Source organism: Haemaphysalis longicornis, unplaced genomic scaffold (genome assembly GCF_048455015.1).
Source record: "Haemaphysalis longicornis isolate Haplotype H1 unplaced genomic scaffold, Haemaphysalis longicornis Haplotype H1 scaffold_8, whole genome shotgun sequence".
Lineage (NCBI taxonomy): Eukaryota > Metazoa > Arthropoda > Arachnida > Ixodida > Ixodidae > Haemaphysalis > Haemaphysalis longicornis.
The window spans coordinates 97,155,385-97,181,173 of NW_027526445.1; the positions used below are offsets into that span (position 1 = coordinate 97,155,385).

General features: G+C 45.5%; 1 protein-coding gene across 1 annotated transcript in view; it reads left to right on the forward strand.

Moving 5' to 3' along the window:
• Positions 1-25,789, forward strand: part of LOC144148187 (uncharacterized) — a 107,874-nt gene that overhangs the window by 45,891 nt on the left and 36,194 nt on the right. Inside the window, exons 4-5 of the mRNA XM_077679773.1 lie at positions 8,277-8,414; positions 20,634-20,712. Coding sequence (XP_077535899.1) covers positions 8,277-8,414; positions 20,634-20,712 — 217 coding nt within the window. The remainder of the gene's footprint in view (positions 1-8,276; positions 8,415-20,633; positions 20,713-25,789) is intronic.

The following is a 25,789-nucleotide window of genomic DNA, read 5'->3' on the forward strand; positions in this document are numbered from 1 at the left end:
GCGGCACCATAAGCGGCACTTCAGAGCCGGGGAAGCTCGGGCGTGCCGGCTTATGAAAAGCACGTTCTGAGCTTAATGTTCATTTTTTTTTCGGATGGAAAGTGGAATGTAAACAGCACAAACAGTTTACTACAAGTGAAGAAGCGAGTCACAGGTGTCGAAGCAGTCCTTCTTCAACAGAACAGCGTGAACAGACACATGGACTACGTCAGTGCTTTCGGGTTTTTAAAACGAAAGCGAATTCAGGGGATTTAAGCAGAAACTTGATGCAGAACTTGGGTATCGTCACAAAATATAACTTTATCATGATACCAACAACCGTCTGCTTCCTGTGGCTCGATTTACTTGCCATAATTAATAACGGAATATGGCTCTGTTATGGAATTAAACAATAGAGCCTGGACAAGCAATTAGTTTTCTGAGTATTTACTACACTCTAAGACGAAAGTCGACCGGGTCCGCGGTGTCAAAAGCCAAGTAAATTGCTTGTTTTAGTTCATCACGTGAACGAGAATTCTGAACTAACGTGACGTTTGCAAGACAACAAGACTAGGTTCGGAGCACTGGCAAACCCCACGGAACAGGAGCAAATGATAGGACTGGATGCAATCGACAAACTTAAAGGTTCGAAGAACGATGCCTTGTGCTAATCACTCTTAAAAGAAAAGGTGGTGACATCTATTACAGCACTATAATCAGTTACTTGTCACAGCATCCACAAAACACTTAATAACTGGAGGTAGTAACTACATGCTTCCACTAACTGGTCATGCATAACCTAGTAAAAAAAGCAACTCGTGGCAATGTCGATCGGCTGAGTGCGCTGCATGATATGGAGTCACATTCAACACACACATACCTCACTTAGACCCCAAATACATTCAGGAAGAAAACAAACGGGATGCTTCGGAGATCGAGAATAGCTTCGCTATATCAGAAATACATCTGCTCTTATATAGCCAGCAGCGGAAATTTCTCCGATAGAGTCGGTGGGCTTGTCGCACAAATCAAACATTTTAGCGGTAATTTTGGAATTATGCGCTTTAATGCGAGCATATACAAGTCAGCATGCGGATTTGCAAAAAGGTTTAGTCGTGACGTGGAGTGGGAAAAGTGCTGTAGTTATTATGTTCAATAAATCATAGAATTTTGTTAATATCAGAAAATGTTACTGTCAAACAAGCAGCAGTTACTAAGTGCACGGTCTAGACTAGTCACGAAAGTATTTAATGTCTGCTTTGTTGTATGAATTTTTGGCTGATTCGTTACGCTGTGGTGCTGCTTTAATACAGTGCTGCTGAGTGCCAGGAGACATGCGGCCGCGTTTTCTATGGCGTTAGAAGGCAACCACTCCATCACTGTTAACAAAAAGGCTAGTAAAAAGGAGTAACGGATTGTATTTACTAACTCCTTACGAACTTTACTATCCCGCAGGACGGTACGTGCGTGCTGCCACTAAGTATGGACCTCTGGTTGACGTGTTCCTGAAGGTCTATATACTTAGTGGCGCATCCACGCACCGTTCTGCTGGGTGGTAAAGCTCGCAAGGAGTTAGTAAATACAATCCGTTACTACCTTTTTACTACCCTTTTTGTTGAGAGTGACGGAGTGGTGGCACTCTAACTCCATAGAAAATGCGCCCGCAAGCCTTCAAGCGCTCAGCAGAATTGTATTAAAGCAGCACCACAGAATAATGAATCAGTAAAGAATCCACACACACAAAAAAGCCAGAAATTATGAATGTTATGTTTATTATGAATGTTTTTGCAACATTTTTAGTCGTTTTGCGACACCGAAGGGCGTCATTTCCATTTTACTGTAGGAGATAGGGCACGTATTGGAGCCTGAAGATGCGCAGCGAATGGGCGGCCGTGTTAAAGATATAATACTGATGACCATGCATGTATTGAGCTTATCAGAATTTATTTGCTTTAAGGTGTCAGGGTGCGTCTTCGCGTTGAACGACAAGGTGACCTGGCTATCTAGAAGCTGCAATGTGGAGGCGTTGCGTGTTTTATAATGTGCCAGAAACTTTTTGCGGCAAATGAAATTAGCAATAACAATGTGCACGACGGAAGCGACGCAGACAAAGTGATACGTAATTACAGTACGTTTAAGAGGACGGCAGTCCACTGAGTTCGGCGTGTGTAGGACCCCATAATGTTGTACGACCTTATTTTTCATACCATTCTCACAAATTAAAGGAATTGGCACGTCCCATTTATCCCACGTAAGACATTCTAAAAAAAGTTTGCAAAAACACATCCGACGTTAACGCCCCAGAACATTAAAAGTCCCCTAGCCTGGAAAAAGGCCTTCTTAATTCTGGTCCACAAGAAAGGTGATGCCAAGGAGATTACGGAATATTAGGCCCATCAGCCTACTTGCTGTTGTTTATAGGGACACTGAAGAGAAATAAAAGCTTGGTTCATTAAGAAGACTGCTTTGTCCTAATGATAACAATTTTGCCGCAAATGTTCAACCAATAATGCATACATTAATGAAAACGTGCGAAACAGTGGCGACTCCTTAGCGACTTTCCGGCAACTTTTACACGACGTTACAGAGTCTTGTTTGTGTGATTGGCGGCCGCCGAACTAACCCATCGCTAAGACGCATGACTGGACGATTGCAGCGGGGCCTCTAATTCCAGTATGTTTGCAAATTGAACACCCCGAAAGTGATGCTTTAGTGCTGGCCCATATGACGTCACTCGTGCCCATAGTGACGTCATTCCACACCACAGTGACGCCACTGTAGCGTGAAATTGGAAAGTTATTGCATACTCCTAGCTTTTTCCGGTTAAGAAACGGCTAAAATGGACCTGATGAAGGTACAGAAGCTTAGATCTTTCGAATTGCCGTATTTGTGCGCGTACAACACGCCCCTGCATATTACCTGTACTTCCACTTTGAGCACACCGAAAAGAAAAAAAAAATCCTCGAGTATTGCCCGCACACTTGATACAGGAAAGGCTGCACCAAAGCTGCTGCTCAAGCAACACATCCCATACTATGTAGACAGAAAAAGCGTATATTTATCAAGTAGAATACACTGACTGCAAGGCGAAAGTCACAATTCACTAATAAAATTCAGTTGTTAGAGTGCGCTCGTCCTTGTTTTTTCTTCCTTGTCCTTGTATGTTTTGCGCAATCGCTGCCACGGAAGGCTCAGTCAGTGCTACTGCGTAGGAGCTTCACGGCAGAACGCGCATTGCCGTGAACCTGCACTAAAGGAAAATCCCTCATGTTATGCGCTCCTCTACTTTGCCACTGATATTTTCGCATTTTGGTGCGGGTTATACGCGCGAAAATACGGTAAGCAAAGCTGTATTTTGTCTTTATGACCATTCTAAATTTATTGCCCAAGGTATTATATGCTCACATGAAAGGCACACTACGTTTCGACGAAACAACAGAATAGCCTGGATTTAGGAAAAACTGCTATACAATTCATGGCATTCATGCTATCAGTCGTGTGAAACAGAAAACCGCGAAGTGCAATAAACCATTTCATACGGAACTTATAAATTAAGGCAAAGGCATTTGATTCAGTGGACACCACCGCACTACAGGAGGCAGTAGGAGACAAAAAAAATTGAGCATGCTTACATAAGCCCAGGAGAACATAGATAAGGACTGCACGGGCAGTATAATTCATCACAACAAGGGTTACAATTTACCAGTCAAAAAGGGCGCAGTACAAACAGACAGCAGCTCTAAAAAAATTGTAAACATCCTGTCTCGATAGGGTAGTTAAGAAGCGTAATTGGGGGGTAGTCGGGGATAGTGACGTAAATCATGGCAGGAAAAGGTGGGGGGGGGGGGGGGGGGGGGGGGGGGCGTTCAGAGGGATTTGATCACCTCCATTGGGCAGAATATTTCTTGAATCCTATATTTATAAAAACAAAAAAGCCGCCAATGGAAGATATCTGTACCCCCCCCCCCCCCCGCGCTGTGATTTTTCTGTATATACGTCACTGGTCAAGAATACAAGAAAATGAAGAAATTTAGAGCTGTTTAAGCTTGACTGACGGCATTGCCTTGCTGAGTGAGTCTTGAGAACAGCGTAAAGAATGCTTCAGGAACTGCACTGAGAGAGCTCACTCACGGGGATAAAGATGGACTCGCAAGCGTCATTTTCATGCACCAAATGTCGCACAAATACGAATATAAGGTGCCGTCTCCACCTGTCGCTCCAAACCCAAACAGAGGACTGTGGTAAGTGGCTCGCTCTCTACAGGGGGCATGTTGGCCAAACAGTTCTGATAGCGACTGCTTTATTGAATGATTTTTTTTTCATTTTTAAGCTCCGTTTGCCTTTTTAAAGACGACCAGTGCAACGAGTATGGAACTTCACTCATGAATTTGGACCAGTGAATGATGCAATGTGTATTGCAGCAAAAAAAAAAAAAAAAAGCTTAGGCCATTTAGGTATAAATAGAGGGCGCACCTCAGGAAGATCCATGTTTCCTTTTTGGTACCCCTTTTAGCAGCACACGCAATGTGTGTCGCCTTGGTGTACTACAAAACGTAGCTTCGCAAAAGGAAAAAGCAATACCTTTCGTCGGAATATACATCTAGCAGTATAATCCAGCGTTACAAAGCGAAACTCTGTTCAACGACGTAAATAACCGCTTCACTGCGAGTGGCGTCAAGCGATGCAGTTCCTCCGCCATTTGGACGGTTTGGTAGCTAGAAAAAACATGCCAGTAGCCATCTTTTTTCATCATTTTGTTTGGCTGTCTGTTTGCAACAAGTAGCTTTCTCAATAACAAGCTTTCAGTGCACTGACGCGAGACGCTCGATCCTATTTCGTCATCCGTGATATGCCAACGGAGTTGGCGTGTGAAAGCCACGAAGGAGATAGTACTGTTCTTTAAATATTTCGCGACCACCCGAGAATCGCACAGAAGGGCTTGAGTTTTACTGCCTTCGCAGTCAACCTTCTGTGATTCAACTGCAACGCTTCTATATGAGCGCGTCTTGCAACACAGCACGTTTTAGTTGAATTGTGACGTAGTAGCGTCTGCTCTTGCTTCACTGCCCTGTTCCCCCTTTCCCAATTTTAACCGTATCTGTCTTGCGTCATTCATAATTTTCTGCTTCGTATTTACCCCAAAAAAGGTTGTAAAGAAACGAAAACGATGAGTCAGTTTTTGCCTATAAGCGCCTCAATAAAAGAAGTTTCTTTTTTTTTTACCTCCTGTAGATGCGATTGTGACACTGACGCTGAGAGTGTGGCACAATGCGTTGGTAGCTATTCGGCGAAATCGGGCCTTCCCGCCTTAATTTTTCCAGACTGCCAACTTCAGTCGCGTATTTATTGCTCAATTTCACGCTCGTTTTCCAAAGGCGCGCAGCTCCGGAATGGGAGGATGTTTTGAAGGGCCGCCGCGATTGGAGGAAAAAAAAAAAAGGAAGAAAAAGCGGAGGCCTCCTGGGAGACAGCGCTCACCTATAATGGCGCCCAAGCATCATTAGCTGCAGACGTTTCGCCACGCTTTTCCTTTCCTTCCGTTATCTTTCTCCCCTCTCCGATATTTCCGCTGGATAGGTCACCGAAATCTTCGCTGTACAGTTTAAGCTGACTTAAACTAACCGAGCCATCGCTTCATGCCTTTCGGAGCCCGTAATGTGCAGACTTCAGAAGTAGGTGTCCGTCTTGCTCTAATGCAATCGCGTTCCCCGAAGCGTACCAATCGCCATGTGCTAGATGCATGGTTTACTACCGAGGGTATTTTTTTACAATGGCGTCGCCCTTCGAGGAAACAAGGCAACAGTTTGCTTGAATGCGCAATTTTTTGAAGGCGGCGGATAAAACACAGGATTTAAAATACCAACAACACAGTAATGATATGGCCATTGTTCAGCCTATTTTTTTTTCTCTGCCTCCGGTTTAATGTGTGGAATAAGAAGGTCCCCACGGATGGCTATCCGGCCAAGTAGTTACCGTTCTTAAACGCGTCGCCTGGTTGACGTTGACATGCCTGTTTAAGCAAGAAACTCACTGCGTTCACAACAGCATGGAAATAGGAAACGCCACTGAAAGACATCCATTAGCGGACAACCTATGGTTAATTTGACGAAACGCCTTCCTGTATGTCTAGCTGTTTTGCTTTTTCCGCGCCCGATTTGCAGATGTCGCCGGCGGAGAATTTAAACCAGGAAAGATGCGCACGTTTCCTTTGAGTGCCTGATATCATTTAGGGATATCGTTTACGGATATGATTTACGGAACCTGCAACGAATCATACTTGGCATTATGCTTCTCCATTAGTTCAGCCTGCCGCTGAACCTATTTGATTTAATCTGATTTGAAACCCCGCTAAGACATATGGGCGTTCACTAGTACTATACCGGTCATGACTATTATGTGAATTGGTTTCTAGCATTGCACAGGCGGGATTAAAAGAAATACGAACAACGGGGCACACAGCCCCCGACGCATGCCGCATCGTCTGGCTGCATTGTCAGTACGCGTGCACAGTTCTTTCAGAGCGTTTGAGAGTTTGGCCTACTGTTGGTGTAAATGATTGATGAAGAAGTGACGCTGGTCATTTATTTGGAGGCGTCTTTTTATGCTCTGTCACCACTGAGCATCCTGTTATCAACTACATTCGGGATTCAAGCGTGCAGAGGCTGGTTGCAGATAGCATGATGCCCTTCAACAATCATCCTGCTCCGTGGTGATGCAGCGGGAATGGGCACCTCAAAATAAACGACCGGAGTCGTTTCTTGATCATGCATTTCCCACAAATGTAGGCCACACTCTCAAACGCTCTCGAAGAAGTGCGCATGCGCGCAGTTTACGGACTTCGCAGCCAGGGGGTGCACCATGCGTCGGAGGTTGTGCGCTCCGTTGTTCGTATTTCTTTTAATCCCCCCTGTACGCTCTTTTTCTATCGCATTTTATTTAACCCCTCGTTGTGCCTATACGCCTTCTATGGCCCATTTCACTGATTCTCGTGATCGTTTTACACCACTTTTCATTACGGCTTTAGTATTCACAATTGTCTTGCCTCACGATTGGACGAACCGTGTTCCCATTTCTGGCGAATTTAATATGACACCTCTACTGTACGAGTACGACTTTCGTACATTCAATTACTTTTAAAGGGTAATAACCACCATTGCCCCTTTCCGTCACTTTTACCTGTGTGTCACCTCGCAGACACCTTTAATTCGATAAGCCGTCAGACTGAACCGTAACTTGTCACAACTTGTCATTTTGTCAACTTTGTCATTTTGTCAACTGTGTCAATTTTGTCATTTTGTCAACTGTACGACTTTCGTACATTCAATTACGTTTAACGGATAATAACCACCATTGCCCCTTTCCGTCACTTGTCCCTGTGTGCCACTTCGCAGACACCTTTAATTCGATAAGCCGTCAGACTGAACCGTAACTTGTCACAACTTGTCATTTTGTGAACTTTGTCATTTTGTCAACTTTTCAACTTGTGAACTTGTCACAACTTGTCCCAGCAACTACATGAAGCTCTCACTGGCGGGTGAGGCTCCCATATCTTAAGGCCTTTCATTACCCATTTCTGTTAAGCAAGTGCGACGATTGTAGCGCGTTAGCCCACAAAATTGGAGCGACCAGACATTGAACAGTTGGTTAACAATTATTTTATCGAGGGGAACGAAAACCCTGACCGTTTCGAGCGTCTCGAACCTCCAGCCTGGAACCGCCGCACGAGAGCGCCGTCCACGCGGCTTCATGGAGTGGCGCCACGGGAGTATGCTCCTGTTGGGGAGTAAGGCGCCTTGCGGGAAAGCTTTCTTCGTGGCAATAGGCTGTTTCAAATGACGGACGGAGCAACGAAAATAAGTGGGAACGCGCTGTATTCGCTAAGAAGTGCTTACAATGTATAAGGCAGAACTAAATTAATTGAATGACACCCTTAATGAACATTAACACTGTTAATTATATTTTGGGTATATTGTTCTACGTTTTGCCATATTTTGTTACAAATCCTGCATAGTTTGTAAACTTCTCTATGCTGTGAATTACATTTCCTCTGTCCTAATCCGATATGCCGATGCATGTTTCTCGTCTTACTTCTCCGTTATATATATTTACATTTTGTTACACGCAATTTAACGCACTACTTGTGCATCTTACCGCAAAATGTGCACTCATCTTTGGTTGCTCCCCTTGGTTAATGCCCTACACAATGATCTGTAGGGTATTTGTAAATAAATAAACGATAAATAAAAACTGCTTCAGTGACATTTGCTTCTCTTGCTCTGGCTACCGCGCATGCGCAGGTTTCTTCCCGAGTCAGTGCTACTCGCACAACCAGTGCATCGAGATGGACGAGCACGCGCTGTGCGTGAGCAACGTGTGTGACTGCGAGAACGGCTACCAGAGGGAGCTCATCTACTGGAAATACGTCTGCAGGCCAGGTGAGTCGACTGTGTGCACGACGCGAGGCAGGCTAAGGCAATCGCTGAAAACTTAACACTTCCTTCAAATCGAATGAACATCCGGGAATTGTAGTTTGCGAACAGAAACGGCGGTAAATATGCAGGACATCGAGTTCACTGCCGCATACGTAAGCTGAACATAAAATTTGTGCTTGGGACGTTTCATTGTAGAAGGCAAGACAGGAGAGCAGTGCAATGATCTGCCGACTTCCAACTTATTCCAGTCGCTCCAGCAGCTCAATAAGAGTACATCAGACACGCTGTCTACAGGTCGTGGGTTCCGATCCCACACCTCTTGCGCCAATTTGGCTGAGTTATCCTTCTGTCTTGTAATTTCAAAAATCGCAGTTTTACTCAGAACAAAGGGGTGAACTATTTTCATTGCTCCTTCTTCCTTGGACATTTTGACTGTTGGCTTTCCATCCAGTCCCCCCCCCCCCCCTCTCTCTCTCTCTCTCTCTCTCTCTCTCTCTCTCTCTCTCTCTCTCTCTCTCTCTCTCTCTCTCTCTCCCCTAAGCGCGAGCCCTAGCATTATCCTCTCCATAGCCCGTTGGGCCGATCTAAGTTTTCTTTGAAGTCGCTTAGTGAGACCCCAAGTTCTACCCGTACTTGGTTACTGGAAGAACGCATTCGTTATATACCAACTTTTTAAGTGCCGGAGGAAGCTCGCTATTCAGGATATCAGAAGTTCTACCTAAAGAAGCCCACGCCATATGGGGATGACAATTTTTGGGAGAGGCCTTCGTGCAGCATTACACAACCAGGATGATCATGACGATGACGATGAAGATGATCAAAAAAGGAGGATCTGTTCCATTCTTTTAGGGCGGATAAGCAGCGAAGCTGCAGATAAAATACTCGTCACACGCTGGGGTAAAGAATGGGTGCGCATTTATTTTTCTTATCACTTGGTAATGGTGGGGGCCATGGCGTCGGGATTACCCAATAAAGCTTGGAAGGACTGGAGTTGTATCCTTGCAGACGAACGCGAGGCTGTCCGTCTCCATCACATAGAAGCCCATGTGAACAGACGAGAAATCCGCAACTTTTTCGACTGCACTGGGAGCTAGATAATCATGACAGATAATTGAAAATGCGTTTTAATGACGGAGTCGCCTTGAGCCCAATTTTCGCATAATTTTCGGGGGGAAATTTCGGTTAAGGAAGAGCTACAGCCATGTGCTGCGGAGCATTAGCGATAAAGTCGGCTTTGCCGCAAGAAATTTTGTACACGGACGTAGAAAATACACGAAATATTAGCCATACAAAGCTTCGCTTTAAAATGCTGCACCAGCCCTACAGGTTAGGAGAAATGTTTTTGGGATTCGATGTCACGCACGCCTTAGACGATGATGTGAATATGTCACGGAGCCGTGCGTTGGAAATAGTGACCACAGCGCACATCCTTACAATACACCCAAAACGGGTATAACCCTCAGTACGAAACGCTGAATGCGAACAAAGTGGTGATTGTTGCAGTACAAATCTATCCGGACGATCATAGTTGCAAAATCGTTCGCCCGCAACTATCATAAAACAAAGCCTTGTAGAACAGCTACAGAAGAGCTGAAAAAATATATTCAAACTCTATAAGGGGCTTCTGTCATGTTTGAGGTTTTTAAATGTGGATTTGAGACAGAAGCCAGTTTCGACCGCTAAAAAAGTGAGCAATCGTTAGAAACGGTGGTTTCGCACCGTAACAAGCAACAAACTTGAAGAAGGGCTTGCGTTCGGGCTAGTTGGTATTCCACAACGTTCATCTTTTAAACGCACAAAGGCACACGGACACAGAAGACAAGGACAAGCGCTTGTCCTTGTCTCCTGTGTCCGTGTGTTTTTGTGCGCTTAAGATGAACGTTAAGTAACAAACAAATGAGCGCAGATTTATTTTTCTTGGAATAAATATGAGCATGAAGGGAAAAACGATAGAATACGCGGGAAACGCCGGAAAACTTTTTTTACCAAATGAGATATGAGAGGTGGCGATTACAAATCACGTTGGGGTCAAACCTAATGCAAAGGTATTTTCCGCTCTAGCAATCAAACGGGACGCATTCTGTAACTGGCACAAATGAACTTGGAGGAAACGTTAAGCACATGGAGGAATTTTTTGTTCACGTTATAAAATAAGATGAGCTGTTTTTAATTTGCTGATTAAAATCAAATAATTTGAAACCCGACCTGTGACTAACAAAGCGTGAGTTTGAACAGACTCAACTGCGTTAAAAATTACGGGTTAGAGGACTCAGTACCCTCTCTAGACACTTTCCCGATGTTCGTTGAATCGTATTCAGCGCCAGTACGGTTCCCTTGTTGAGAATTAATTAGCATTGCGTCTAACGCCTCAGTCTTGTTGAACCGAGACGCGGTCGCTAAACTAGTCTGCGGGCAATCGGTACTGTTAAAATCGCGTATCGATTGACTGAAACCGCATTGATAAAGCTTTCCAATGTAGAGTGATCCAAGCGTATACGTTTTACATAGAAGTAGATAATCAATGTCAGTGGTTCTTCGCCATCTTGTGGAGAAAACAACAACAGCAGCAAGAAGAAGAAGAAGAAGAACAAGAAGAAGAATAAAAAGAAAAAGAAGAAGAAGAACAAGAAGAAGAAGAAAAAGAGAAAGAAGAAGAAGGAGAAGAAGAAGAAGAAGAAGAAGAAGAAGAAGAAGAAGAAGAAGAAGAGAAGAAGAAGAAGAAGAAGAACAACAACAACAACAACAACAACAACAACAACAACAACAACAAAACCCGTTTATTCCGCATTAGAAATTACCAGCTTAGCGAGGGATTAACCTCTGAACGAAGGTTCCTAACAAGCTGTCGACGCTCGTAATTCGATTGCATCCAAGACGACACTAGGGGGTATTGGCCATTGCACACGACACACTCCATGCAACTGCTAGCCCAGACAAATATCTATGGACGTTTTTGATTACTTGAGTGAAAGTAATTGCGTTGGAAAGGCGGGACTACGCTGCACACCGAGTGCATCTTTCACGCAGCCTGCACAACTTCTTATGCCCTACGACGGAGCAATGAACTCGTACGCTTTCTACATCACGGTGTGAAAAAAAGAATTATCTCCCCATATACAATGTAACAAAGCGTTGCACCCAGGCGTGCCGGCGAGTGGGTGTTTCTGAAACGTGCCTACGAAAACAAAATACAAAAATGGGGGAGCCAGGCGGGTTAAGCGCGGAAAAGGCTACGACTGGTTTATTTCACCCCGGTGTTTCAAAACTCGCGCCAGAGCATCGCGCAACACCGCCGTACTGTGGGTCCCAAACAATCCGCGATATAAACCAGCTGTCGGCTAACGGTTGTGGCCTCGACTGTACATAGGGCAGGCTTACACTTTGGCATGGGCGCGTCTTTTTTTTTTCTTTTGCCGCCGTGAAGAAGCCATGCGTAGGGGAGCTTAGCTGGCGTCTCACTTGTGCACCGAGAAGGTGAAAGAGCGCTTTATGGGGGTCGTTGACCCTATGAAAATGAAACACAAAATTAGCCTTCGACGTTACTGGCAGCCCCGTTTCGTTTCATTGGTAGTAAAATACGAGTAAACTATGCTTGTTTATTTTTCCCAGTAAGAAAAAGAAATATAAGATTATAAGTGTAATTTTCCCGATAGTACAATTTATACTGAAGCTCTCCGAGTGAAGATAAACAGTTGGAGCGCGCGAACGAAATACAGAAATCAACCCGGTTCGTCCGCTCAAAATTTGTTTCCTAATGCGTTGCCAAAGAATCGGTTGCGGATTCTTTGAAATGCCCAACCGCTGTTCATTCCTTAAAACAAAAGGAAATCCACGTCTGAACGAATACGGTTGATCTTGGTGCGAAAAATAAATGGCAGAGGGAAGCCGGAGATTTCTGCTCGCCGCTTTAAATTCAAAATAGGGCGCAGTGCGGCGGAGGCCGCTATTCTAAACATTGCGAATTAATGCAGACGAGGCTACGCGAAAAGTCGGACTAGCGGCTTGTTAAACGGCGGGGTAAAATTACGTAGGCCGTGGTGCAGGCGCCCGCTTCCACTAAGACAGAGCTTGTGAACGGACGGGGAAGAATGAAATCAGCGACCTCGATTTCAACGCTATTTCTCCACGAGGGACGCTCGAACGCAGCGGCCGGAAGAAATGGCGTTGAACACCGAATTTATTAAGCCTATAAGAGAACTACGGAAGAATTATGTTATGGTTTTTTTACACCAGATGCGCCTTTTTTTAAATGGCACCCGTAAGGCCGCAAGAAGGTCAGTCGTAACGAATTAGTGGATGGGCTGGAGGCAACAACGCGAGTGGCGTCTTTAGAGTTCGTAAAAACGGTGAATCTGTGACGATCTACTTCTTTGATAGATATTAGCAAGTAATCAAGGTGGGGATCTTTCATCATTACTGGTTTGCTGAAGGCTTGCAGTAAACAAATGGAGATAAAGAAAGGGACATAGAGAGAAAGAGATAGAGTTAGAGGGAGATGAAGAGATAAAGTAGGAGAGAAATAGAAGAGATAGAGGGAGAAAGAGAGAGAGGGGGAGAAACAAAGAGAAACAGGGAGAGTGGAGACATAGATAGAGCCAGAGAGAGAGTAGAGAGATAGAGCCAGAGGGAGAGGTAGAGAGGGAGAGAGAAAGAGAAGTGGTGGGGAGAGAGGGGGCGATAGAGCTAAAGAGAGAGGAAGGAGAGAGGGAGAGAGAAAAAGAAAGGGGTAGAAAGAGAGAGGGATAGGAAGGGATAGAGAGATAGGGCCAGGGAGAGGGAGAGGTAGAGAGGAAGAGAAAGAGGTAGAGAGAGAGAAATAGAGGGAGAGAGAAAAAGAAAGAGATAGAGAGAGAAGGAGGGAGAGAAAGAAGGAGGGAGAGAGATAGAGCCAGAGAGAGAGGTAGAGAGAAAGAAAGAGAGAGAGACAGAGAGAGGTAGCGAGAGGGGAAGAGGGATGAATAGAGCGACCCCGAGAGTGAGGTAGAGAGAAAGAGATAGAGAGAGAGGGAGAGAAAGAGACATAGAGATACAGCCAGAGAGAGAGCCAGGAGACAGAGAAAGGGGTATAGAGATAGAGGGAAATGGAGAGACATAGAGATAGAGCCAGAGAAAGATGGAGAGAGAGAGGGGGAGAGAGAGAGGAAGAGAGAGATAGAGCCAGAGAGAAAGGTAGAGATATTGAGCCAGAGAAAGAGGGGGAGATATAGAGCCAGAGAGAAATGTAGAGAGAAAAAGGCAGAGAGAGATAGGGAGAGGGAGGGGTAGAACCAAAGAGAGAGGTATAGGGTAAAATAGAGAGATATAGCCTGAGGGAGAGGTAGAGGGAGAGGGAGAGCTACAGAGATAGAGACAAAGAGAGAGAAAGGCCTGAACTAATAAACACTCAACCTGTCAACTTTGTACAGGTCTCTCTGCCGCAAACAGACAGCTTCTGTGGCAAAACACGCTTTTGAGAGAACAAAGTTCGGTTTCGCTAAAAAAAATGGAGGCATTTAAATGAAAAAGAATGCGGAAAAATGCGTATACAGCAGGTTTATTGCAAGCTTGCTTCGTACACAAAACTCAAACAGAAAAAACGAGCCACCAACGAGGTCGTGGGAGTACGGCAGGAAATTACCGGCGCATCATACGAGAGTCCCGAGGATACAAAATGGACAGGAACGCGAGTACAGCGGAATGCCTTTAAATTAAATTGAAACACCCAGAACATCAAAACAAAAAAGAATTTTTTAGGTCAATTTCAAATTAGAATTATTTGTAACGTCATTCACTGCTGTTAAGGTCAATTTGCTTACGAGCACCACCAGTTTATTAACTATAAAGGCATGATATCATAATAACAGTAATTATGATAATTACTATAACAGGCTAATAGTAGTTACCACAATGAAGGAGCATTCATTCAATCAAGAGCCCATTTCGGTACAGCGCAGGACGAAAGCTCTCCTAATGCGGGCTGCTTCAGCCTCCTACTACACCCGTACGGCTAAATCCTGTTTTTTTTAGGGGGGGGGGGGTGAGGAACGCTAGGCATAAAAACCCAATAAGGATAAACAAAAACCGTGCAACCTTATCAACGAATGATAAATATACGGGGGCCGGTTACGACCACTACTATACGCCCCCTTCCCAGGGCTGGAGGCCGTCCGCTACAAACCCTCCAACGCAAACGCGCAGATTACCGAATTGATTTTATGACTGAACGCATCAATCGTCTAATTACTTCTACCTCTCGGCTTCGCGAAGGCCGCCCATAATTTCGGTGGCGGGTATTCGGTGCGCCAGTACGGTGGGGTGCAAACACACATACAACACATACACGAGCGAACAGACAGATAAACTAGGAGGTACAGACATCGTCCTGGAAACATCCGGGCACTCCCTTTTATCGACGAAACGGTACAGCGAAGTCGGCGCTCCGTGGGTGAAGCAAACAGTTCGCGAGAACGCTCTCCGGCCGCCGCCTCCGCCGGTCGGTACAAGGAATGATGAGTTGGCCACTTCCCCGGCTTTCACGAATCGCGTGCAACGTTGCGCAGCGAGCGAGAAAAGAAAAGGGAAAAACACACAGGGGTTCCGAGACAATGCTGCCTACCTTTTTGTTGGCCCGTTTTTCCCTTTCTTTTTTGTGTTTGGCGTCCCCGATAGCCCGCCCCGTTTACCCCGAATTCCCGCGAAGTGAAGATCGAAGTGGCGGGGAACGGACATGCAATGGTAGTAGCGGGAACCGTAAAAGTCCCCTCCTGGAAAGTCGTCTCGGTGAGCCGTGGTGACGGGGCAATGTAGGCTGTTTCTCCTATCGAAGGCAACGTTGGCGTTTTCTCGTGGCGACGCGCAATGACGGTGTGTGAACGAAATAAACATATGCAGCCGCCGAGCTGCGGCGGAGATTTGCGCCGTGACTGCAGTTGCTGGAAGTGAAATGGGTTAGAAATTCCCATGATGTGTCCCGGCCCCGAGTAACTGTTTGCCGTTAGGAAGTCACCTTGAGAAGAGGGCCTAATGATAAGGCATGGCTTGATGTTTTGCCAGGAAAAGAGGACATCGATGGGGCAGGAACTTCATAGAATTTTCAGCTATCTAGGGGAGAGGCATGCCCTACAGTGGGCGTAGACAGGCTGATCATGATGATGCTGATGATGATGAAGGCACGGTTCTTCATTCAAGATGCCAGTCTAAAGGCACACGTACTAACTTAAACCTCTTTTTCGAAAATAGAAATACATAGAAATACACAAATACATATAACACCCCACCATATATTGAGTTTGTACGTGTGCGTTTAGACGGGCATCTCGAATGAAGAACCGTGCCTGCATCAGCAATATATATATATATATATATATATATATATATATATATATATATATATATATATATATATATATATATATATATATATATATATATATATATATATATACATACGTGTCTTTGTGTCTGTGTGCCTGCATGCGTGGCCGAGAACAAGCGAACAAGCTTTACTTAAAACCGTAAAGGTTCGCCCCATCAATTTTCTCACCAGCTACTTCACAGGGGGGTAAATATAAACAGGAAAAGAAATAAACACAGAAATAAGCCATGAACTAAATTTTGGAATTTGGTGCTGCGGGAAACACATTAGGTGTAAGCTACACAAGATGCACGCTTTCTGTGAGCCCGCATGCAGGGTGGTGCAAACTAGCTTTGCCCGCCGTGTTTCCACATTGTGCACGCATCAAGCGTCGTTGTTCATACGCACAAATGTGTGTTCATTTTATATTTTATTCTTTGCGTTAATGATAAGTGCAGCCAGTGCTTCCGGGTACCCGACATCGATCGTTTTAGCAGAGTGCTTTGGCGTCCACGCCATTCTCTTGTCAGCGCTGTCGGCACAACGAAGGCACGGGGAAAAGACAGCAGCAGTCATAAACTATCTAGCTTGCGCTCGATGTAAATTGGCGTGAAGTGGTGCGCAGTCTCGACTGTTTGGAGAGAGTACATGAACGTGTAGCAGTGGCTGCAGTCGTTCACTTCTTTTTCGTCAGTCACTCTTGATGTGTGATAAATATCTCTCAGGCAATTGCTTTTCTACCAAAGGCATCTGGATATCCCGTACATTTAATGCAAATAAGAACAGTTATGAACGAGAGATCTACAGTAAAATTAAGCGAACGTGGTGTTTACAAATGAAGGGAACACCCCGAATGACATTTGTTACTCGGACAAGCAAATCACTAATAAGCGCTAAATCGGACGGGGCGTGTTACCATGCAGAGGATGCTTACTGGCTCAAACAAAAATATCGGTAGTTTTAAATTCGTTATTACCTAGCTTTTAGGGGTGAACCACCTTAGGGGCTCGGGCTATCGGTGTTTCTGTCGTCACGGTAAAAGAAGTTATCAAACGATGGTCAAAAAACAACTGTCTAATAAATGAAAGAAGTCGAAAATAAAGTAACTCGATTTAAACTAATTCAAAATACAGGAATAACCAGGATTTATTCTAAATAATTGAAATGTGTTAAATTATGTCTCAAAATTGGTTTCAAACGCCAGGTTGTCTCCTGTAAACCATACTTGTTAGCATGCAGCGGAGTGGGACACGAAGACAACTTCGATCAAATTTTCTGTCATTTAATTGTTTAAATCCGGTTGAACGCAAGAGAGGGCGCCACCGCCTCAGCAAGCTTGCGATTGCAACGTCCACCGGCGTTTCTTGGGCGCCCAATCAGCACGCGCCGTGTGGCAAGAGAGATACAACGGCGTGCGTTGGCTCCAGAAACGCGCTTTTCTGCGATGGACGCTTGCCTATTAACAACGAATTTGCTGTGGGAAACACCGGCGCGTACTGCATGCTTCGCTCCCACTCAGGTCTTACGTTAGAGAAGGTGGCCTGGGAATATTTTGTATGCTAGCTGTACTACTCCTTTGCAACTGTTTATTGAGAGAGTCCATTGGAATATCTGCTGTCGCTCTTGTCCTTTTTATCAGCTCTTGCTGAACTTTCTGATCTACTCCTAAGTTCTATGAGTGCTTGATGATGATGATGATGTGTTCCTAGGTAAACGACACATTTCCAAATAAGGGCCTTCCATCGGAACTTTTTTATTTCGTGTGTTCGATAAAACCGACTCCGCCTCTGAGTCCGACTCTCTCAAAAGCCACCAGCGCATCAAAGGCCTCGCACTCCGCATCGTTTCAACCGGCCGGCATTGAGGCCACCGACGCGGGAGTTATAAAACAAATCCGCATTGCCCCGTTTCCCGCTATCCGGCCGCCCCAAAGTGGGAAAGTAATGGCCTTCAAAATAACCATGACTGCCATTCAGGCGTTCTTTTTTTATATTTTTGTCTTTCCCGCCACGCGTAGACCCACCACCCACGAAACTAGCGACAAAGAAACAAAGCGGATTCACCCAGCGGAAAGACAACAAAATAGAGCGGCCATAGACACGCGCCCAGGTGGCTGGTTCTTCCAGCGGGAGCAGTTCACAGCAACGACGGGAGATAAAAACAGGAAGCGTGGAACAAAGGGGCCGAAACGCGGCCATCAAAACAAGCTGGACCGCTCGTCAGCCCTGGCCACGCCCTTTGCGCGGGCCCGCTAAAAACACGGTCTTCGGAGCCGTGAGCTCCGGCGTCTGGTATGGCCACTGGCCGACCGGCCAGCAGATAGCTCCCTCGGCGTAGTACAACGCCTTTCCCGGTCCGCTCCAGCGTCGTGTTCTTTTTTATCTTCTCCACTCCTTATCAGAATTTGATTTCCCCGTTGTTCAGATTTTCTTTATCGCCTTCCGCTGGCTTTTGCCCACCGCTGCCTTTTCTTCCGCTTTACCTCGCTCTCCCTTACATCCACACAACTGCGTGTGTACTAGTTCCCTCCTTCGGGCTTTTTTCCACTCTCCCTGTTTTTTTTTTCTCCCCCGCCTTTACTTCTTTTTTTCTTTCTTCGGGGTATCTCGTTGCGAGGAACACGAGACTTCGTTCTCCTGATTCGCCCCTCGAGATTTCCCGCGAAATCGCGTTTTTGGCGGCAGTCACTCTCCCTCCAGTTTTTCCTTTCGTTCCTTACCGTATTTTCGCACTTGCTTCTTCCCCCCACCCCCCCTTTTTTTTTCCCATCTCCACGCGCGGTGCCTTCCAACCCAGTCGATTGCTCCGCGTTCTCTGAACCTGTGACGAGGTCCCTGGAAAGCTATCGATTTCTGCGGGAGCGAGGGAAGAAGGCACTGCTGCGTTCTTTCCCCACACCTTATAACCTCTGTACACTCGCGCCCGTTTCGAGGCTTTCAGAGCCGTTCCCCCTTCCATAGGCGCGAGTTTTAAGCTTCTCTCAGCTCTGCGACCCTCTGGTGACTTCTCTTTTTCACGAACCCTTTTCCCCTTTCTTGCCGAGCATCACCCCTTGGCCGGTGAAGCCGTGGAGATAATCGCCAGGTGGATACCGCGCTACCTGGAAATCGGGTGACTGTTATTGTTGCTAGTTGGGGGTCAGCCGGCCGCTGGAGGTTGCTAGGAGAAACAACACTGGCACGCGGTGTGGAGTCCGGGAATATAAGTAGGGCATCGTGGAGGCCAGTGGTCAGTAGACCTTCCGTAGAGTTCGGTTGCACTTGCAAAAGCTAACTCTGTCGCCAGTCTGCGTTGGAGTATGGGTGAGTTGGGCACTGCACCAAAAACGAGCAATGTTGATGCTGTTGAGTATGTATTTGAAGCGATTTTCAATTTTCAAAATGTTTGCTTTCACTCGAAGCCCGTCGCGAAACTACGCGTATCGAAATTCATTCGGCATTTATGGCCAGGTAAAGTGGTTCGTGCTCTTGAACGTGGCCCCACTCTTTGAAAATTTCCGAGGTTTTTTTTTATTTCTGGTCGTTCATTGTCTCCACACATTACATCATTTCCTGAGTGCTACGGTTCTCCACGAAACTCCATCGGCCCACAGCGCATGTATACGCTTGAACTGCGTGGGGTCGCGGTGAATAGGAAAGTTGTTGTTGATCGGTTCTGCATCACTATGGCTACCTGACGACTCTTGGCAACTATGAAATTTAACCTTAAGTTGTTTTCTATTAGATGCGAGTGAGCATACCGGCACAGCGAGGTGACAAAATTGGCGTGAAATTTAACCCATGCACCCAACCTGCAAGCGATTTCATTGTGGCCACTTAAAAATTGATATGATTCTCGAAATCTACTGTGCACTGGCGTATAAATGGGCGCTGTTGTAGCACTGCGAAGTGCTATCGGCGTCGAAAGAAACGCGAACACGAAAATATGAACCACAACGTGCAAATTTGGAAAACAAAAATACTGTTCGTAGAGTTCATATAATGGCTTGCTATTGGTATGTTTCGGAAATCAACTTTCCCAACTTTGTTTTTGTAACTAAGCCACGCGTCATTTTAGCTTGCATAGAAAGAAATCGCGATATTTGTGTGTTCAGGTTCATATTTTCGTGTTTGCGTTTCATTTGACGCCGATAGTGCCTGATGAACGCCGCGTATTTAACTTGGACATATCTACTAGTGTCACAGCTGCACTGGCTTGAGCAAAAAGGAAAGCACGATAAGCTTTTATTGATAAATGCGCCTATTTTATTCAATAAATTATATTTGTTGAAGCTCTTTCTACGGCGAGAAACAGTGCTAACAAGTAGTGGCTGGCAGCCGTTTTATATTGTTGTCTCGGTTTGACACGTTTTGCGACTAGGAAATATGCAATGCCCTGTGGTTTGCCATTTTACTACACCGAAGTAGTGCAATGAATGGTTGCACACGAATGGTTGCGCAACGCTAGGGAATTCACCACACAGGAAGAACACAGAGTAAAGATATTTAAATATAAAACGTAATTAGAAAAGAAAAGTTCGATGCGTGAAGCCAAATCATTCACGCTCAATCCGTTTTCTACATACGCATGCGTTCTGCTCGTAGAAAAAATCAACAAGCTGACGGGGACCTCTAGGGTTCGTTTAGAGGGCGACGAAAAGGATGCATTGGAAGCTCACGACGTTGCTGGTGCATCGCCTCATTCCCGCAGACACTTAAAAACCCTGTGTTCAAATCTCGCGTGGTGTATCCTAAAAAATTAAGTTTATTTTTCAGCACACGGTGCTAATGGATGTTATGTCTTTCACTTATTTTCTTCGGCTGCGATGCCAGAGATTCATTTGGCTCTTTTGCAAGACCCAGACGACGACTAGCTGTCTGAATGCATTTGTTCCTTTCTCTTCCTTGCAGAGAAATCGGACAAGAGCCTTATCATATTCATCCTGAGCTTCACGCTACTTCTACTAATTGTTGTGTTGCTGTACATCGGGTAAGTGCTGCTCCGTCAAGAGGCAACATTTTTGCTCCCACCCTTCGCTGTCTTGCCCAGTTTTGGCAACGATTTCATTAGGTGCAAGTTTTGCCTGGGGATCATCTAACATTGTCAACGACATGCAACGAGAGGCAATATGCTTCGCTCGAAAATAAGTTTTCCAACCTCGGTTAATTTTTTACTCACACGAAATGTCGGCGTAATTTTTTTCACAAACACCTGACTCTAATTCCTTCTTTTTTGTGCAGTCCTCGCCGTCTAATTGTGCCTTACGGTGAATACAATGTTGCGATGGAATCTTTAGAACCTGTGATATTCGCTACAGTGGGCTTCGCTGAAATGATATGCGGATTGCAGCTGCACCAGGATTTTGTTTTCGGCCATTGGCGAAGCAAACGAAAAGAATAGAACGCAACAGATTAGGAGGACAAACTACCATTCTTAATTATTTCCAGTTATTAATCTCATTGATATATTATTATTGGGAATTCATCTAGTACTTAAAGATTTGTACGCTATCAGGTAAGCCTGAACCATGAAAGGACTTCCACCTGATGGTCTGAGGAATGCTTGAGACAGACTCGGAGAGAGGCAGCCGAACGATAAATGAGTGAAGTAAATGGCTTCGGGCTCATCCTTAGCCGTCCAGTTTGAGATCGGGTGAGGTTAAGGCTTCGATGGTATATATAATAAACTGTAAGGACAGCGAATTAACAATATAGGGTAGACATTTAAATGCGAGAGCATTAGTTGACTTTGCAGGTGGAATATTAAATTCTGCGTTATGGTTAAATTCTTAAATTCTTAAAATTATATAGACCAGAATATTAAATTCTGGTCTATATAAGGAGCGATCCCAGGGTTTCCGGAGTGCGAATCGAACATGCGTCTCCAACCCAAGCGCAGTTCGATATATCGAGCTGATCAAAAGGTCAACCTGCTGAATGGAGGCCTCCGGCTTGGAAAAGTGTTGTATACACATGTAGCAAGGCGTGCATGAGTACTTGAGCATGCTGAGTGCATTAAGAATGCGAACGCATACGGGCATGTTCCGACTTTTATTGTAATAGGGAAGAATAGAAAGACGCAATGGAGAAAGAATTGTCTTGCGTCCCTTATATTCCCTTTCCCTTCCATTCTGTTTTTGCATCATTTCTGAACATGTGGGTCACGAAAAATACTAATAATAGATAAATAGCATCTGTGTAAAAAACAATCCAAGAAGGAAAAATAAACACTACACACCCACCAACGTGCCGCTAGGTTCAAAGAGGACACATTTTTATTCGCCCGCGGCGGCCGCTTTTCTGATGAAGGCGAAAAGAAAAACACCCGCGTGTACGAGATTTCGGCTCACGTTAAAGACCCACAGGGGGTCAAAATTAATCCGGAGCCCTCCACTACAGCGCGCCTCAACTCCTGCGTTCCGTCGGCGTGTAAACCCTGCAATCAATCAATCAATCAATCAATCAATCAATCAATCAATCAATCAATCAATCAATCAATCAATCAATCAATCAATCAATCAATCAATCAATCAATCAATCAATCAATCAATCAATCAATTCTTATTAGCTTGGCAGGGGGCGACCACGTGAACATCTGGTACTGAAAATTTTAAACGATAGGCCAAAAACACGTGCACAGTCGGCCGCCGATCACGTGGACATCGCAGGCCAGCAGGGTGGAGCAGGTGTAGCAGTAAGGGTACAGAACAAGCAGCTGGAAATTTTAACACTAGCCTGTCACGACAATCGTCATTTGCAGTGCGGGAAACGTTAAACGACGTTTGTAGCCCAACTCCAATGGTTAGTTACAAAGACTCTTGCGTGCTATTCATCGTTGTTAGCCGCTACGTAATGTGTAACTGCAGAATAGTCTTATTCCCCACAGCTTGGACAGGAAGGCTCCTGATTTTTTTTCTGCGCGGGGCCGAACGCCACGAACGTTCGACATCGGGAGCCGGGAGCCATGACTGAACAAAAGAGCTGGCCAGAGGAAGCACGCGGATTGTTGTATTAGGGCGAAGGCCGTATGTGTAAGCGAACCAAAGCATGCGAGCTATGTATGAGAGATTAATAATGAATCTCAAGGTTAATATCGATTGAATAGAGATTGATTGTATAATAAGTAACAAGGCATTAAGGTAGAATTATTACTTTAGGTACATTAACAATTGGTATTGTATATAGCTAGGTGGGATAAGGGTCTATTGAGATGTATTAGGACAAATTAAGATAAATTATGGTGGAATAACATGAACTAAGGGGGATTAAGTTGAATGAAGATGCGTTCAGTTGTGTTTAGGTGCAGTAAGATGGATTGCCGCCAATTAAAAAGACGGATTAAAGTTGCCTGAGAGGAATTAAGGACGGAAAAATAGCGCGGCTGTTGTGTCGGTGGTAGGACGTGTATACAATAGGTACCTTTCATAACAGTTCGCCAGGCTTTCGCCTTAAAAGCATGTAAACAGGCTCACGTATACCGAGAAAGTTTTGATTGCAAGGCTGGCTTAGTCTTCAAGATTTAATTCTACTGTGGTAAATGCTCCGTTGGCCAAACGGGCCGGCCAACACATGGCAGATTGAGGGTGGAACGAGCAGTGGTACCGTCAGTTGCACGGGCAAGACATTTAGCACATCACGGCCAACGCGGCAATTTGAACCCAGTGTTCGAAAGTACGCTCGTACTGTGCAGCTGTCTTAATGAAATTTCGGCTAGATTATATGAGGCTTAAAGGGTTGTAAACAGCTCTACACTTGCCCTGTCGACAAAAAAAAACTTGTTTACGTTAAAAGAATGTCCGCGACTGATCTTACGTTTAATGGACCTGCTTTTTTATAGTTTTATGCTGTTTTATGTTTAATCGTATCAAACACCAGTTGATGCTCGCCTTTTGCTCGCGTCCAATTTTCGCGCAGGGAAATCATTTACAGAGTATCACTGTATCAACTTGCTCACCTTTTCGCTGCAATCATAGCAGCTTCGCCACGTGTCGACATATCAGCCTACTGTTTCTGATTACGTGACCTTTCCTGAAGATACTGCACAGGAGAGAAAAAGTACGCAACGCACATCCAGCCAATAAACAAGGACAGAGAGAGAGAGAGAGAGAGAGAGAGAGAGAGAGAGAGAGAGAGAGAGAGAGAGAGAGAGAGAGAGAGAGAGAGAGAGAGAGAGAGAGAGAGAGAGAGAGCAACGCGAACTTATGCCAGGAATGAATAAATGAGCTGCGTGACACCTCCCGCGAAACTATACACGTCCCATGCTACGTTGAAACCGTGCCCCCCGACACATAGATATTTTCTGTTGTTCCCGCATTCTTTCCTAACAAGATTTTCCTTCCAGTCTTGCTCTACGTGTTGCCACTGGCGTCTACTAATTATCTCGGACCTTCTGGAGCATGCATATTGCAACAGACGATATCGCGCACGCACCATGGCGTATATACGACGTTAAAATAACCCTCGTCTGCACGCCAAACTTATTATGTAGGGCAGGTAGCAGACGAAAGCGGCCGTATCAGTTTACCGGCCGCCGGTGTATAATATACGCATAGAGAGACAAAGAGAATGAGGCAGTCAAACAAAAAAGTACGTGCGAATTGGGGAAAGGTCTCCACGGAGGGAAGGGTCGGATAATCAATGACGCGCCGGTGACTTTGAAGCGGCTTTCGGCGGACGCACGTGGCGGTAATTAGCGTAACGCTCGCCTGCCCCGAGAGCGATTACGGGCCAGGAGGCATGGCGGGGCCGTAATGAACCTGCCCCCCACGAGGCGTCGCAGAACCCTCCGAGCACGCAGCCACCGGCAGTTGGCTACGTCTTTCCCCCAAAAATCGTTTCCCCCGATTGTTTTTTAAATCGTTTACTTAACTCGCGCTACTCATTTTCAGCTTCTCTCACTCTGTTTTTGCCGTTCGTGCTTTTTTTGCGCGCGTTCTCGGGGAACTTTTGTCCTTAAGTATCGCCCGGTCGAGTAACAAATGACGTCTACAGGGCACAACGATCCGTAGCAGACGGTCTTCGTTCACAGGCTCGCGAATCAGGGCTCTTCAATATAATCGTGCGTCGTCTGCTGTATGGAACGTGGTGTTTGTTTCGACTGCTTAAATAAACCAGGGAAAAACGCTACTCAGAGAGAAGAAACATTGGGCTTTGTTTCTTCTGTTTGTGTAGCGTTTTATCCCTGTTTTTTTAGAGCAATCTTGAATCAACATGCCCAGACTTCCACGTTACTCAATTGTTTCGAATGTTCGAGGCCTATAGTTTAGGTTTCCTCGGCCGATCCTAATGCCACGCTATAGAGGATAGGAAAAAAAAATCCCGGGCCACCTTTACTAAGGTGAAACCTGGGTAGGGGTGAGGCACGCAGTGTATAAGTGAAGTTTGGCGCCTTGGCGTTTTTGCCAACGGAGCTGAAACCGTTGGGGGGTAGAGGTATACAGCTTTGCTGTAAAAGTCTCGCGTACATGAAGCACGAAGCGCTCTAGTGCCAGGCGTAAACAAGTGCCGTGGTGTTGTTTAATCACGCGTTACGAAGTGCTCCAGCGCGAGGCGTCAACCAGTGTCCCGGTGTTCTTTTAGTACGCGTTACGTTCTAGCGCGAGGCGGAAGCTAGTTTCCCGGTGTTTTAGTACCATGGCTATATGAGAAGAACGACGATTACGGCGACGACGACGACGACGACACTCTGCAGGAGACGCCAACAGCCCCAGCCCCTAAGAAGCTTCACCCCTGAAAACCCCACACAAAGAGCAGAAGCCTGGTGCCTTGTTTCTTCTCTACGTGTAGCGTTTTACCGCTGTTTTTTAACCAATCTTGAGCCAACAGGACCTGAAGTCCACATTACTCAACTCTATCTAATGTTTTAGGCCTATAGTTTAGGTTTCCCCAGCCGATCATAATGCCATGCTACGAAGGATAGAGAAATAACGAGCAATCTATGAACAAAAGCCTTAAATGTGTGCCCGCGGCCACGTTTAAGAAACATGCCCGTTTTGTACAGCTTGCGCTTCGAATTTACCATGCGCGAAGAGCACGACTGCAAGCAAGAAATGCTGTCTGTAATGCGG